Source organism: Elgaria multicarinata, chromosome 6 (assembly GCF_023053635.1).
Source record: "Elgaria multicarinata webbii isolate HBS135686 ecotype San Diego chromosome 6, rElgMul1.1.pri, whole genome shotgun sequence".
Lineage (NCBI taxonomy): Eukaryota > Metazoa > Chordata > Lepidosauria > Squamata > Anguidae > Elgaria > Elgaria multicarinata.
In genome coordinates, this window is record NC_086176.1 from 22,848,179 (window position 1) to 22,864,227 (window position 16,049).

General features: G+C 41.6%; 1 protein-coding gene across 2 annotated transcripts in view; it reads left to right on the forward strand.

Annotated features, from left to right (window-relative positions):
* Nucleotides 1-363: 363 nt before the first annotated feature.
* Nucleotides 364-16,049, forward strand: part of SLC44A1 (solute carrier family 44 member 1) — an 86,364-nt gene continuing 70,678 nt past the window's right edge. For both annotated transcript variants that reach the window (XM_063129150.1, XM_063129149.1), the window contains exon 1: nucleotides 364-510. In XM_063129150.1, the coding sequence (XP_062985220.1) occupies nucleotides 481-510 (30 nt within the window). In that variant the 5' untranslated portion in view covers nucleotides 364-480. The remainder of the gene's footprint in view (nucleotides 511-16,049) is intronic.

Sequence of the window (16,049 nt, forward strand, 5' to 3'; positions counted from 1 at the left end):
GTCGCGAGGCAGCCCGGTCGGTGGGACCGAGGCGAGGCGAGCTCGAGCCCGGTAGCGAGCCGGCTGCCTGCTCTTGCGTTGCGTTGCTACTGCTCCTCTTCTTCCCGCTCTCCTCCCCCTCTCGCGCCGAGCCCCGCCCTCAGGAACGCCGCGCGACGCTGGGATGCGGGAGGAGGGATGAGGACCCAGGAGCCGCCGCCGCCGCCGCCTCAGTGAACGGATTCGAGGCGCCGCTGCGGATACCGAGCGACTGACTGACTGACTGACTGAGGGAGCAGCACTCGCAGCGGCGCAGGCGACCCCTTCTCGTCCCTCCCCTCCCCTCCCTTCCTCCCCCCCACCCCCGCTCGCCCGCCCCCTCCCCCGCCGCCTTGCTGCCGCTCCCGCCGCCGCCGTCGCCCTGGGGCCGGGCGGGCGACCGGGAAATCGCGGCGCTTGGATGCCTGGAGCCCGCGGCAGAGACCCAGCCCCGAGCCCGCCATGGGCTGCTGCGGGAGCGCCGCCTCGCAGGTGAGGGGAAAGGTGGGATGTGGGGGCATGAAGCGAGCGCGAGACCTCGTCAGTCTAATATCACCCAAGAATATCTCCCTTCAGTTACAGATTTACCTTCTCAGGCTCCAAGTCTTCCTTTACCACCCTCTCCTATTTCCACCAATTGCATCCACCCTCCCTTCATCCTAGTCTACACTTTGGCATGTTTATATTTATTCAGGTTTTTTTTTAACACCCCCTCCGTTCCTGGAGTGGACTGCAATAACTTATGCAACTAAAATTTAAAAATCCTGGGGGAGGGAGTATGGAACAACCCCCCCCCCCAAAAAAAACCCCTTTCCTATCTAATCCCACTCATGCCTGCCCCTATGCTCTGAGCCGGCTCAGTCGAATTACGATCAGTGTTGCCACACCACCATCCTCCAATTATAAACATTTCGACCCTGATTTTTTTTTTATCTTAGAAATGTATCAGGTTGCAGCTGCAGCTTAAAAGTGCTTGAAGTAAGTGATGAAAATAAAAGTGCATGAAAGGGAAAATAATAGACTTAAAAACAATGTTTGCAAGTGCATCCCTCTTGCAGCTGCTTATCTCCGGTTGGGGTCCCCCCCCCGCGCCAGTTGGTAGGACAAAGAGTACTATAGCTTATCTCCTCACTTCCCATCGTCATTATTAAACTGGTGCTAACCACCCCACTGTTTTTGCTGTCCCAGCCTCCCGGGTTTTCTCTTTCTGTTCTATTGAGTCTGAACTTTTGTTGACCCACTGCTTTACCTGGCCTGTTTCCCATTCCTCCCCCCCTCCCCATACATATACCCTTTAGGTTGTAGAGTGCTGGTGCCTCATTGCATCCTTTCCCTATGAAGACCCTGCATTGAGTCTGTTCTTAGGGTGAATCTCCATCAGCAGCCTCTCTCAGTATGGATGTTCTTGCCAAACTGTACACACCTTTGTTGCATTTTACTTGATGCTCTATGAAAGCACCTTTCCCCCCTCTTCTCCACTCCCATCTCAGGTTACTTTAATGCCCCTTGCCTTGCTCCTTGCAGTACTGCCTGTGGTTTGTTCTCTGAAATAATCTACAACACTGTGTACTTTCCATTGTTTGTTCTTCAGCTGCTTTCAAGCTCACCACTCCTTACTGCAGTGCTTTCCTATCTGTCTCTATATCATTTATGCATGGTTGTGTGTGTTTTCTTAAAAACACCTTATCCATCACCTCCTACATGGGAAGTATGTCTGCATCCACCTGTTCCAGCAAACCCTTCTTCCAAAGATCAGGGTGGCCTGTGTCAGCCTTTTCCAACCTGGCATCCTCCAGATGTGTTGATTACAACCTCATAATTCCCAGTCAGCATAACCATGCTGGCTGGGAGTTATGCTCCACCAACACATCTGGAGGGTGCCAGGTTGGGGAAGGCTGGCCTATATGGTATTATCCCATTTTTTCTTGGCAGCTGCCTATGAGGTAGACTAGCCTGAGGTATAGTTAACTGTCCAAGGCCAGCCCGGATTTTTCACATCCAGGCAGAATGCTTCAGTACTTCTGTCTTCTAGCATTTAGAATCTTATCTGGCTTTAGCTGCTCTTTCTGGAGGCATACATTCCGTATCTCTTAACAAAGATCGATGATCTCTTTAGATGTTTTCTACACAAAATAAGGGTGGTGGTGGTAAAAGGCTGGATTTGTTCCATTACATGCTTCATACTGAAGTAATGATTATTACCTGCATTAGAAATTGTGAAGGCAAATTGTTAGAGAGTACTAGCAATACTTCTAGGTGGTGTAATCGTAAGTAAAAGGCTTGGATTTACAGGTATGTTCCTCGAGTCTCATAGTTATTCTTGTTGTACTCTGGCTTGTGTTCGGTCCCACTGCATTCATGAGGAATAGATGTGAAGTTTTCATTGTCTGATGATAGGCATGGCTAATTTGTTACAGATGTGTTCAGATGACTTTCTGTCTTGTGTGTGTCTGTGTAAGAAAGGGGTAATCTGTCAGTGTATTGTGTTCTGTCTCTCTCACTATCCATACTCATCTGTTCCTTCAGCAGAACAACATTTTTCTCTAGGCCAGAGAGAGAGAGAGAGAGAGAGAGAGAGAGAGAGAGAGACTTCAATAGCCAAAGATGGGACTGATAGAGTGCTATATAATGGCTGCATGTTCATTTGTCTTTATGTGAATTTAAGACTGCTATTCAAATATTCCACATAATTTCCATTTACAATGTATAACACCCAGCCTACCAGAATTTGGGCTCCTAGGCATATGTTGAACCAATGTTGTGACCATATCATAATTTGCTGGGCTCTGCATTGATCCATTTGACCCAGTTTGGTTCACGAGCAAAGGTAACCCAAGTTTCTTAAAACCCTGGGTTACTATTAGTGAGCTAGTGTGCTAATGCGTGTGGCTCAATCACTGCTGCTTGGCTCCTCATGTCAGTGGGAGCTGTTAAACAAGCTAGGGATAGAGCTTCTAGTTTACAACTCTGACTTGTCGGGGAAGGTACAAACTGGAGTTCCAGGTTTAGATGTAATGCTAACCAAGCCAGGGATACTCTGTCCCTGGCTTGTTTAGCTGCTTCTGCCAGGAGAGATCTACCGCAAGAGGATCCAAGCAGGAGCAATCCACCCTGAGTTACCACTATGAGTGAAGTGGGCCTTAGTGTCTGTTCTTGTGGCTGGTCCCAAACTGTTTGCTGTGTAGATCTTTTTTGGGGGGTCTAAACAACATGCATAGAGGAACTCCCGTGTAATAACGTTGATTAGCTGCCCACCCTATTCTTCCTTATTGTCTTGCTTTTCCTATCTTTAACCAATCTTAACCAATCTATTTGCCAGTGTTGTATTATGCTTGCAAGATTCAAACCACATTAAGTAACTCTACTTGCTGTTTAAAAATTGGAAGTTTTAACTACTGAACGAATTAGAACTAGTCTGTTCTCAGCTTGCCATTGTCTTCATCGTCAGCAATCTTGGAGCTCGATATACTCAACCTATACATGAGAGCGTTGGTTTCTTCCTTATCAACTTACCGGTCACTGAGTTCATCTTATGAGACACTCATGGTGTTTCTGCATTTGCCTAAAAGTTCATTTGGTGTAGCGGTTTTAGTGTACTAGCTCCTTTTTGTGGAATTTTTATCAGTTGATATCAGGAGGAGCAAATGTTGCTCTGTTTTCAGCATCTGTTAAATGCATTTTTTTAAACAAAACTTTCCTGAGAAAAAGACCAGCCACATGTTATTGGTATAATTTGATTTTAAATATTTTTATTTTTTTTATTTTGGCATTTTTTTCTTTCACTGTTCATTGCTTGGGATTTTTAAAAGATGTACACATATAAATGTTTTAGGATGCAATCCTATGCTTGTTTAGACAGAAAAAAGGCCTACAACTGTGAGCATCCCCTGGTAGCTAGCATGGCTGACTGGGGAATGCTGGGAGTTGTAGGACATTTTTCTGTCTAAACATGCATAGGATTTCACCCATAAATAAATAAATAAATATCCAAATCTCCTTGACCTCTTCCCTTAGTTGTCACTGTCATCATGATGTAACCACCCTTCTCATAATGTCAGTTAGCATATTTTTGCCTTCCCCTGTTCCATTTAGTGCCTGTGAGCCTTCACCTGAGTAAACCTTATAAAATTCTTTGCTTCGATGACATCCCTTACACAGTGTGCCTGCTCTTTGATTATGAGGCTATATTCCGTGAGACTTGGATTGTATGGTCTGATCTATGACGGTCATGCATCGTGGCTGCAGCCGGGATTGCACCATTAGATGGCTTTTTAGTTCCATTCAGCTCCATAATTCCATATTTTGAATCAACAGAGTTTAAAAAAGCCATGGATTAGTTCAACCAGTTTTAACAAATCCACATTCCTGATTACCATTGGTTGAAAACTACCCCTGAAAGATGTTCAGCTTCTGTTCTATGTTTCCTAATTCTTTCACATGTTCTTTATATGATCTGTACAGTTTATCAACTTTTTGGAATTTCTTTTTCTGTGGAACTTTTTCCTTAGGTTGAATCCACTTTCTCCTTAGGTTGAATCTTCTTTCCCAAATATTTTCTTCTTTTTATGTTAATTTCCTTCATAGGAGTTTGGTAGGGTTTTGATCTAGAATCCTATACCCAAGTTTATTTCTCTACCCTGATTTTATTATTCTTTACTCAGTTACGCTTTAATAATGTTCCCTGTGGATGAATTCGATGTGTAATGGAGGAAGGTGAAACACCTTGGCATTGTGTGCCTACCATAACGTCTCCTATTTTTTCTTCATCCTTTCATGTAAAGCTTTTCCCTTCATATTTCTGATTTGTTTTCCACACAGTGCAATCTAACCTGGTTTGCATGATGTGATAGCCCACCATGATACAGTTTACCTGGGGGGACTGTCTTGTTGCGCTGGGTGCCCATAGGCACCATTTTTTGATGGAGGCAATAGGCACCCGGCTAACCATAGGTTGTCATGTTGTGTGAACCCAGGTGCAGGGATTGTTCGAGGGTTAAACAACACTTAAATAACCTAAAATAACCCATGTCTAACCTTCAAACAGCCCCTGCTGCCTGCGTTCACATGACATGACAAGCCATGGCAACTGCCAGCTGGGGCTTGCATATTAAAAATGGTGGCTGACACACAAACAAGCTCAATAAGTATTCTTGTGTTCTTTTATTTGTCTGCTTCTTCCAGCTACCTTTGCGTACTTGCATTGTGTTTCACCTAATTTCATTTGGGAATCCTTCTTGCCTACTAAATCTTAGTCATGTTTGCTTGATGACATCCTAACTTTTTCTTGTCTGCAATATGTTTTTAACAAAAGAGTCTTGTCATCCTCTTTGATCTTTCCTTGGTGGATTTTTTCTGTAGTCTTATGACTTCAGCATTGCTTGAATTTTTTAATAACTTGTTTATAGGATGCTTCTCAAGGTTTTTTTAAACATTCTTTTTCACCTGATCTATTGTTTTTCAGTCCTGCATAACATTTTTTATTCCCCCCCCCCCATGTCACTGGGGAAAATGTCTACTGGTGGGCTCCTTGAATATAGAAATCGCATCTCCACTAAAATTTGTGAAAATCTTCCTTATTCATGTCTACCGTCAGCATAGTATTTCTCTTCCTTTCCTGAAAACGACATCATCACTTCATCTCTTGCATAAGGATATCCTTAATTACTGAAATGAGAGGTGACAGGACTCCAAAATCTGTCCAGAAGGCACAATGAGGGTAAAATCAGTAGTGAGGTGAAAACTTTCTATATGAAAATCTGTCCTCTCTACCATGATGAACAGACAGATTTCATAGGTAGCAATTTCTTGGAAAAAAATGTTTTGTGACATGCAATATGAAATATAACATTTATCTGCTTTGACTAGGGTTCAGGTACTATTTAACTCATTGCCACATTTTCTAAGGGTGAGCTGCCTTTAATGTTGCATAGTATTTTTCTGTTATTTCTTTTTACTAGAAACCCTGTTGTCTGACAATGTGTTCTAAGTTTACAAAGCAAGAGTACATCTTTTAATAGTTACGGTATGAATAATCTGTTTGCACTCTTGCTTAAGAATGTCCTTGAAAGTGGCAACTTACATTTTTCATTGCAGCATGGGGGCATTTAGAGCACTGTAACATGTGAAGCTGCCCTTTATACAGAGTTGAGGCAATTGGTTCATCAAGCCCCATACCGTCTACTGAGTAGATTCTACTGACTAGAGACCATTGCCAAGGTCTTTGGCAGAGATCTTTCTAAGTCCTCCTACTTGAGGTTCTTCTGACTGGAGATGCTAGGAATTGAACTTGGGACCTTCTGCATTTAAAGCATATGCTCTGCCACTGAGTTGTCTTGCATCTCCTTCAAAGTGCTTCTGGTCTTTCCTTTCACAGCTGATCTACGTGGCCCAGTTTATTCTACTGGCCATTTGTTTACCTGCTGCCTTTTTCAGGTGGGATCATGGGGTTTAGGAGTAAGTATGGAGAGAACGGTGCAACGTGCACAAGTTTAATGTTGCCACCGCCTGAGAATTTTACATGGAATTGGTGGCTGCAGTGGCTTCATATTCTGAATGTGAATGTATGTACATTGTGCTCCTCCATGCAACTCTTCCCTTAGAGCAGTGGTAGGCAACTTGTAGCCCTCTAGATGTTTCAGCCCACAACCAACACCATTCTTCACCATTGGCTATGCTGGCCTGGGCTAAAAGAAGTCATACTCCAAAAGCTTTGGAGGGCCACAGGTTGATCACCCCCTGCCTTGGAGAACCATGTGGGTGGCTGGTACCACTTTGCAAAGTGTATTCAGGGAGGCTACATGCATGTTGGTTCACCATAGTAGCTCTTGGCCCCCTCTCCTTAGGCCTCTTCTCAGGCAGAGAAGTACCGTTGGGGTGGGCAATCTGAGGTGTGGAACATCAGATTCTGTTGGACTGTTTAGGGTAGAATTAGCTGGTACAAACTAACACAGATTTTTCAAGCTGTGTTCCTAGGAACCTTGGAGTTTCTCAATTCATAATCAGCCGGCGCCTGGTCCCTTTGTGTAGTGCTGCTGATGGGCCCATGCTGCATCCGCAGAAACCCCCATCCACCTGAAGCTGCCAGCTGAAGTTCCCTCCCTCCATTTTGTTTTTTATTTGTTTGTTTCTTTACTTGGTGGTAGCAGAGTTCTTCCTTTTACCTGGCCCAGCAGGACCACAATTGGCAAAGCGCAACAGCATTCGGCCGGCTGAGCTTGCAGGCCCCACTTGTGCTTTTCAAAGAAATGAAAATACATACATTTTGTGTAGCAATGCTCTGAACCAATCAGATGCTGCTTTTGAAGGTGGAGTTGACTCAGTCAATGAGGGCACAGGGCAGTCTTTCCATTGCTCCTGTTCCCTCATTGGATGAGTAACTCCCCTCTCCCAAGCAGCAACTGATTGGTTCCAAGTGCTGCTGCTCAAAATATAAGTAAAAAATGATTCATTTTAAAATGGAGCGCTACTGGGCTGCAAGCTCGGCCACAATGCTTCTTTTAGCCAGCAGGACTGGCTTGGAAGGCAAGGAGGATGGCAGCAGCTGTGGCAGGGACGGGCACTTCTGATCAGCTGGGCCCTCAGCTGCCATCTCCCCAGAAAGCTTGCCTGCCAGTATGGGCAGGCCATGCCAATTGTTAATAATAAATTTATTTCTTACCCGCCTCTCTATTCTGATCGAGGTGGGAATAACAATAAACGATAAAATACATAAAACTGAATTAAAACATAATATACATTATTAAAAACATCCTAAAAAACATCCTAAAAACATCTTAAAATTCCACTGGATAGGCCTGCCGGAAGAGATCAGTCCTTATAGCTTTCTTGAACGCTAGTAGACTGTTAAGTTGACGAGTCTCCTCTGGCAGGCCATTCCACACTCTGGGAGCAGCAGAAGAGAAAGTCCTCTGGGTAACAGTTGTTAATCTAGTTTTTGCTAGCTGAAGTAGATTTTTCCCAGAGGACCTGAGTGTGCAGGGCAGATTGTACGGGAGAAGGTGATCACGCAGGTAGCCTGGACCCAAACCATCTAGGGCTTTAAAGGTAATAACTAACACTTTATACTTCGCTCGGAAACTAATTGGCAGCCAGTGAAGAGATTTTAAAACTGGTGTGATATGGTCATGCCTAGGTGTAGCTGTGACCAGCCTGGCTGCCATATTTTGAACTAGTTGAAGTTTCCAGACTCCCATAGTGGCAGGTAAGCTTTCCTGAAGAACAAAATATCTACTTCTACATATTTTTCCCAGGGATATACAGAAAAAAGTTGAGCATGTCCCAGGATACACATTATTTTGTCTAGGGCTATGGTGAGGCCTGATAATCTGGCTGGTTTTTTTTAGTTGTGCAGGAGAAGATGGAAAGGATTCACTGAGGATATGAAGCTTGAAAACCATGGAACTAGTATTTGACTCTTCACACAGTTGGCTTATCTCATAACTTGGGTGGGAAGGGGAATATGATAAATCAAGAATGTGTGCATTGCAAAGTTTGGTAATAGGTGTAGTATCTTAATTTTTTATTTGATAATCATAAAATATGATCCCAGTCTTCTGCCTGAGATGATTGCAATTGAAAAATGAAACGGAGACCCAAAGTACATGTGATGGCAAAGCCATCACAATCCATCAGGCTTCTACTGAGACTTCCATCAATAATAGAAAATACTTTTGTTTCAATGGACTGTTAATGTATATAGCATCTCATAGTTCTACTGCTGTTAGTTTTTAATGTGTAACATTTTAGCCTTGCTGCTGTTTCTTAATGTTAGTTATATCATATTTCAACAATCTGCATTTATGTATTCATGAATACTTTGTACTGTTTTTATCTCAATGACATAAGTTGCAGAGCATCATTATTATTATTATTATTATTATTATTATTATTATTATTATTATTATTGACATGTTAGCCCCATTCACATATACACCAACGGTGGTTGGAATCCATTCTTTGCTTGAAAAGTACTGAATGGGAGAGGGAGCAAGTTCACTTCCCCTTTGCCCACATTACCTCTCCATGCTCCTTTGCTTTGAGTACCTTTCTCCAAGCCTAGTTCTGATACTGGAAATTTGCCAGGGAGAAGAAAGTGCTCTTGAAGTACAACGTGGCAAGGTGGGGGCAGGTTTTGCTCCCCCACTTCCTTTTTATATAGATAGCCCTCCCTCACTTTATATACAAATAGGGAAAACAATGTGGATGGGTTGTCTCATTACAGGTAGTTTAGCTCTAAAATTCTTGAGTCTTCTGTGTAATGAAACAGGTGGTAAAAGAAGATAATTGAAGATGTTAATGATTTAACCTAGTCCAAACAGTTTCTCCTAGACAATAAACACCATGTCGGTCGTGATAGCTTCAGGCACTATAGTGCATCTGCAGATTGGCTTCCTTGATTTCTTTGACAGATATAAATTCCATAGCAAATCAACCAAATGTATTTCATGTGATTTATTAGGGGTGGAGCGTTAAGCTTTGAAGTGTTTTGGTTAAGCCATCTTTCTAGTTTGAACCAGTAATTTTTAGTTCTTACTTTACTTTGTGAGCCTTCATAGGGCATGTAAGTGTACCTTTTGGAATGAGATGGTCATACAGAAAATAGGTAAATGATGTCAGCTGTGGGGCAACTACCAGCACTTAACTTAGTCTCATTAAGTTGTCTTGAAGGTAATGCTAATTCAGAGAGCTTTTTAAAGCAATTTCTTTTTCTTAAAGTAAAGGCACAAGGTATGTGTATGTGAGTACAAAACCGAAGGGAGAATTACACCTCTTGGAATTTCTGTAGATAACAAATAATGTTGAAATCAACTGTGAGTCTTTGAAAATTATGGGCTATGACTGTAAATTACATAGAGTGACTAAATTCTTGATCCATTGTTCAGCAGACAAAACAGAATCCTTTCATAATTTATATTTCTTTTAAAAATGGCCTTTTGTTTATGTAAATGGAATAGACGGTATATATTTTCCCATTTGTGATCTAAGTTTAAATTTCCTGCAGATATAATGATTTATTAAAACTAGTGTGACCGGATGGAAAAGAGGACAGGGCTCCTGTATCTTTAAACTTCTCCTACTGACCTTCAAAGCTCTTCACGGCCTAGCTCCTGCCTATCTCTCCTCTCTCATCTCACACTATCGCCCCGCTCGGGCTCTCCGCTCCTCCGATGCCATGCTTCTCGCCTGCCCAAGGACCTCCACTTCCCTTACTCGGCTTCGTCCTTTTTCTTCTGCTGCCCCTTACGCCTGGAACGCTCTTCCAGAACACTTGAGAACTACAAACTCAATCACTGCTTTTAAGACTCAGCTCAAAACTTTTCTTTTCCCTATAGCCTTCAAATATTGAGTTTGTTCTGACTTTACACTGTTGGTTTTGCCCTACCCTGTGCCTGTTTACACTTCCCTGTGCCTGTTTGCATTCTCCTTCCCTCTTTATTGTTTACTACAACTTATTAGATTGTAAGCCTATGCGGCAGGGTCTTGCTATTTACTGTGTTATCTGTACAGCACCATGTACATTGATGGTGCTATATAAATAAATAATAATAATAATAATAATTTAACAGTTGCATAGAAAAGGGAATTTCAGCAGGTGTCATTTGTATGCATGGAGCACCTGGTGAAATTTCCTCTTCATCACAACAGTTAAAGCTGCAGGGGCCCTGCCTAGTGTGACCAGATACAAAAGGGGCAGTAAATCCACAACCCCCATTCCTGACTCCAATTTTGTTGCCATATAATATATAAGAGGCAGAATAACTGGCAAAGCACTACCCATTGGTAAGTACGTTTAGAATTTTAGTAGATAACACACAATAACAGACGTATCTAATAAATTTGAGGGTTTATCTATTGGTTTACCTAGTACTGACCCCAAAACTTCATTGGCCAAAACAAAACTGCTTATAAATAACCCTACAGGAGTGACTAGCCTGCAACATTTTGTACTAGCCTTCTGATAGACAGAACAGGTCTAACCCCTTTGGTGTGTTTATTTTAAAGTCCCATTGACTTCAGTAGGGATTACTTCTGAATAGATATGCATAGAATTGTACTGTTATCCCACTGTATTCTCTTTCACATTCACTCTAAAAGAGGGTAAAACGATAAATGCTGCATGATAAATCAGTATATGTAGACTATATATTGTTGGCAGTGTGGGATTCTTTGGACAGTATCCAACGGGGTGCTATGCCCCTGATAATTGTGTTCTGCAAGTGGTGCCCACTACTTACTCAACAGAGATGTAGAGCTTCTAGGAGCAACCGAAACACTAGTTTCGGGAGCAAGTCAGGTCAGCGGAGCTCACATAAGGGAGCTCCGCCAATCCACCCCAATCCAGAAATGGGGCTTTCTTTAGAATGTGTTAAATCTCTGCTATGTAAGCAGCAGGTCCCTCTTGCACAACAAAATTGGTGGGAGGGCCTGGTTGCGGAACTGAATTGGTGAGGTCATAGCACCCCATTGGATAGTGCCCAACGATAACCAGGGAGCCATAGGTTCTTCACCCAGGCTGTACTGAATTACAGTCAAAGGAATTCTGGGCCTGCTGAGAGGTGGCAACACACCCCTCCTTTGCCTGGGAAATGTGTTGGTCCTGTGTTACTGGCACTGTGAGGAGGAGGCAGAAGAGGTTCATGTTGGTTGCCTTTCCTTGCAAGGTTTGACCATCAGTCCTTCCCTGCTGGGAGCTGCAATAATCACAACTGTGCTGGTGCATGGGAGGACTTGCCTTTTCCAACAAGTCCTGAGTAAATATCCTAGATGCCAGTAGTCACTAGGTGATTGCTAAGAAAGAAGTTTGAAGTAAAAGAACCTTGGGAACGATTTTGATGCATTGGGCTTTACTAGTGAAAAAGTAGAATGATGATGACAAAGTGTAAAGGAAGACCTTTGGGAACTGGGTATATTTAACTGAGAGTAGAAGAGGTAACCGGTTGACAGTCCTCAAAGATTGAAAAGGATGTGAGAAAAGGAGGAAGAACGATGTTCACCCTTTCCGGTGATGACAGCAAGAATTGTTTTTCAGTGTAACTTTGTCATCTCTGTCTTAAGATTGTAAGTGTTTTCTCTGTTCTGTAAAGAAGATGGTTAGCATTATATAAACATTAAATAATATTCTGTAGTGCTATTCACTTTTCCCTTCTACCTCCATCTGAATTATGTAGCATTATCCCCCAAATATATTTGTCACTGCTATGGGAATACTAAGAAATTGTAACATACTAGATTAGAGGGTTAACACACAGGTAGAGATAGTTATTTGGGCCTTAAACCAGTGCTCTGTAGTTGCTTTGAGTGCTATTCCAAAATAATTTATCACGGTAAGAGTATGAACTTCTGTGAACGTTGTTAGTTATCTTCAATTGTGTTCTCGTGTTTGTGTGCATTCACAACATGATTTGCAGTGCAATCCTATGCATTTCTACTTAGATATAAGTGCTATTGGGTTCAGTAGGTTTTACTCCAAGGTACGTGTGTGTAGGATTGCAGTCTCAGTGATTTATTAAAGTTGAGATAATATTTTGAGCCATTGTGATGGACTGTAATGCTGTTGTCATAACCTGAAGGACACAATTATTTGAATTGGAAAATAAAAAAAATTATGGATCTTATTTTACAATCAATGTTCCATGTAATGTCTTAGAACTGTCACCATGGCACACTTTATGCTACAGTTTCAGGTTGCAAGAATAACAAAACGTTCCCTGAATTAAAAGTTCACAGCCTGCTTCTAAAATTGTCAGGTTTTATTCAGCATTCTCTCTGATCGACAAAATCAGTTTAAGGACTATAGTTAAAGATTACATTGAATAGAGTCTGGATTTGATGGAAGCTCATTACTACTTTTGTAGTATAGAATAGGTCATGAGGTCTATGGTGATTTGTGTCCTTACATTTTAGCCTTAAAAACTGTGAGAGGGTGAGACTAAGCAAGTGACTCATTCAGCTTCAGAAAAGTATTAGGAAAGCCATCATTTTGTCAAGAATTTTCTATGAGTTTTTACTGTGGGGGTGTAATAGCAGTTTTCTCCATCTTACTACAGTATTAAAATGTCACCGGTTTGTGGATGTTGCTGTTAAGTAAGCTATTTAACAATCTACCTAAAATATTTCAATGTTTGTTTGATGGAGCTATGCCATAGCATGGGGCTTATGTAGAGTTGCCTCCCCCCTAACCATATACTCTCCATCATCTGTTTTCCATGACCTGTAGTAGGGGTGGGCAACTTGTGTCCCATTCGATGTTTTGTTCTATAATTCCCACCAACCCAAATCAGCCTAGGTAGAGCTGAGGAGGGTTCATGGTGAGGGTCACAAGTTTTGACCTTGAGGTTCAAAATCTACTGATCATTGGAACACTGCCACCATATTTATTGGTCTATCAAATAGGGATGTACAAAAAATGTTGTTCCTGTTTGCAAGTCATGTAGATATGTCCTGTTTGCAAAACCCAACATGAGCAGGAACACAATTCTCAGGAAGGTTTTGCAATTTTTCAGATTTGTGTTTGTGTTCAAACCTGTGTAGCTAAGTATGCACCTATGAAAATGCACCTATGAAAATGCACAAATGTACATTTCTCCCCCAGTTTGCATTTTCATGCTCTATGGGAGGAAATGAAAAAAAAATATTAGGAAAAAATGCACTTTTAAAAATGCATTTTTTTCCTGATTGGGAAGAAAAAAGATGAGCATGTTCAGGAATGAGGCAAACTGAGCTTTGAGGAGGAATTTGGAGAACCTCAAAGAGCTTGAACATTGCAAGTTCCCCAATCCCTTCTGTCAGGACTTCTCTTTCTAAAAGGGACCCTCAGTCCACAGTTGGGTCCACAGTTTTTTGCTGACTTTTGTAGCCAAATTAAAAATTGTGATTGCCTGCCCCATTTCCTTGTTGGCATGGCTGTTGAGTTGATCCAGGTAGCCAAGGAATCGCTCCTCCTTTTTCCTATGTGAAAGAGAAGGGTGGAGCTTCCCTATTTGCTGTTCAGTCAAGGCATGCCAGGAAGTATTCTGATAGAGGGAAAATCCCAAGTCCACTTGCGGAATTGGTCCATGTATTTAGGACCTCTTGTGTGTATTTGGTCTATGCTCAGAGCTCTGCTGGATCTAGTAGCTACTTCCTCAGTAGCAAATAGAAAATATGTCTTTGAATAAAGATTGTGAATACGAAAGTGAGCATGTCTGAATGCATACAGATCTATTTAATGTTGTTTTGCTTAAGTCTTCGGAATACACCCCCTTTACACTGGTAGAACTGTGTTTATTTCCTTCTATCCCTTCCTCCAAGTCAGAGGACAGAATAATGGTGTTGTTGGTTTATCATATTAAAATAACCTAAAACTGTACTTTGAAGATGGCTTGAGTGCTGATTTCTTCCAGACTGATATAGACAGTCATAATTTGTCATACCTGCAGTTGAGGACTCTAACCTGGGGAGAATAAAATAATGTGATTTACTCAACTTCTGTAACTGAGGATAGCCTGACAAGTGGGTGGTATATGGAAGCACATGGTGATCGTGACAGTGACAGGTTAATTTTAAAAAAGCCTGAATTGTAAACATATTTTTCCAGTCTCATTACCACCATTAATATTATATTCTTTAAGTGCAAGGTCATGCCCTCAAAATTCCATTTATATGATGCCAAGCACTTCCAAAAGTAGCACAGGGAGTAGGGGATTCTCAGACTAATAGGGGCAGTGCTCTGTGGTAATGATGCTTTCAAGACTTGTGGGCTTTAATACAGTATTCTCCAGAGGTATTTGAAATACTGGAGGTTGCTTAGCAATTTTTCATAATACGGACTGCTTAATAATACAAAGTATACACACATTTCCAGTTGTGTCACCATTAATCTAAACAGTTAAAAGTAACACTTGAAGGTTATTCTTGGGACAACATTTATAAACAATCACCCTTGAATAATTTGCATTGCCCACCAAAGTGTTACTGAATATACCTCTCTGGTTTTGCATGTGAAATGCCATGTGTATACGTGTACTGGGAAACATAGGATCCTTTGCAGAAGTTTGGTGCATACATAGTAGATGATGCCCTGTACTTCAACAAATTCACTATCAAGAAATTATCACTTTATTTTACAAAAATGTTTACAGAAAGAATGCTGGATTATCAACCCCTAGCACAACACCTGGAGACTACTCTAGCTTCTCAGTAACAAAAGAGTGCAGCTATCATTGTTGGGATGCATTTGATTGTTTACAGCAGCCTTCCTGATCCCGGTGCCCTCCAAAAGCATTGGTATATATCTCCCATCATTCTTGGCTGGTTGATGGAAGTTGTAGTCCAACACATCTGGATGGCTCCAGGTTGGGGAAGACAGCTTTATAACATGCCCAAACATCTGTGAATGCATGAGCCAACTCGACTGGCGTTCTGCAAGTTTTTATTTCAACTGAATAGCCCTATGTTCCAGCCCTGAGTGGTGTGTAGGTTGAATAGTGTGCTCCTGGAGCATTTGCTGCCCTAAAAACAGTTCTTCTAAAATGGCCTTTAGTGTGTCATACCTTTCCTAGAAAAATGTTAAGTTCAGAAGTTTTCTTTTAAATAAATTATCTTTATGCAGATAGATCTCCATTGAACACTTTGGAATATAAAGTGCGGCTATGCAGATTCAAAACTTTCTTGTTTTATTCTCAAAAAGCTTAGGCGTATTTGACCTGTTACTATTTTGGGGGCATTTTGCAATACTGTATTTGATCACTGGCTATCATAGCACCTTAATTTTGTCCATCAGTGTCTGAAGTGGTACAGCTTTGCTGCCATACAACCCCAAATCGTTCTACTTACCTGCCTGAGATTGTTGCATTTCTATTGTTTAGCTTGAATTTTAAGTAGCTAGCAGGCATTTTTAAATCCAGCTTTCCATTCTGCAGTTGATACCATTTTTGTGCATTTATGTTTTATATTCTGAAGCATCAGTCTTTATGCATTTTTATGAAAACATGTTTCTTCAAATTGCTCAGGAGTGTAAAAAAAAGTTGACTGTTAATTGAATCTGTCTTTTC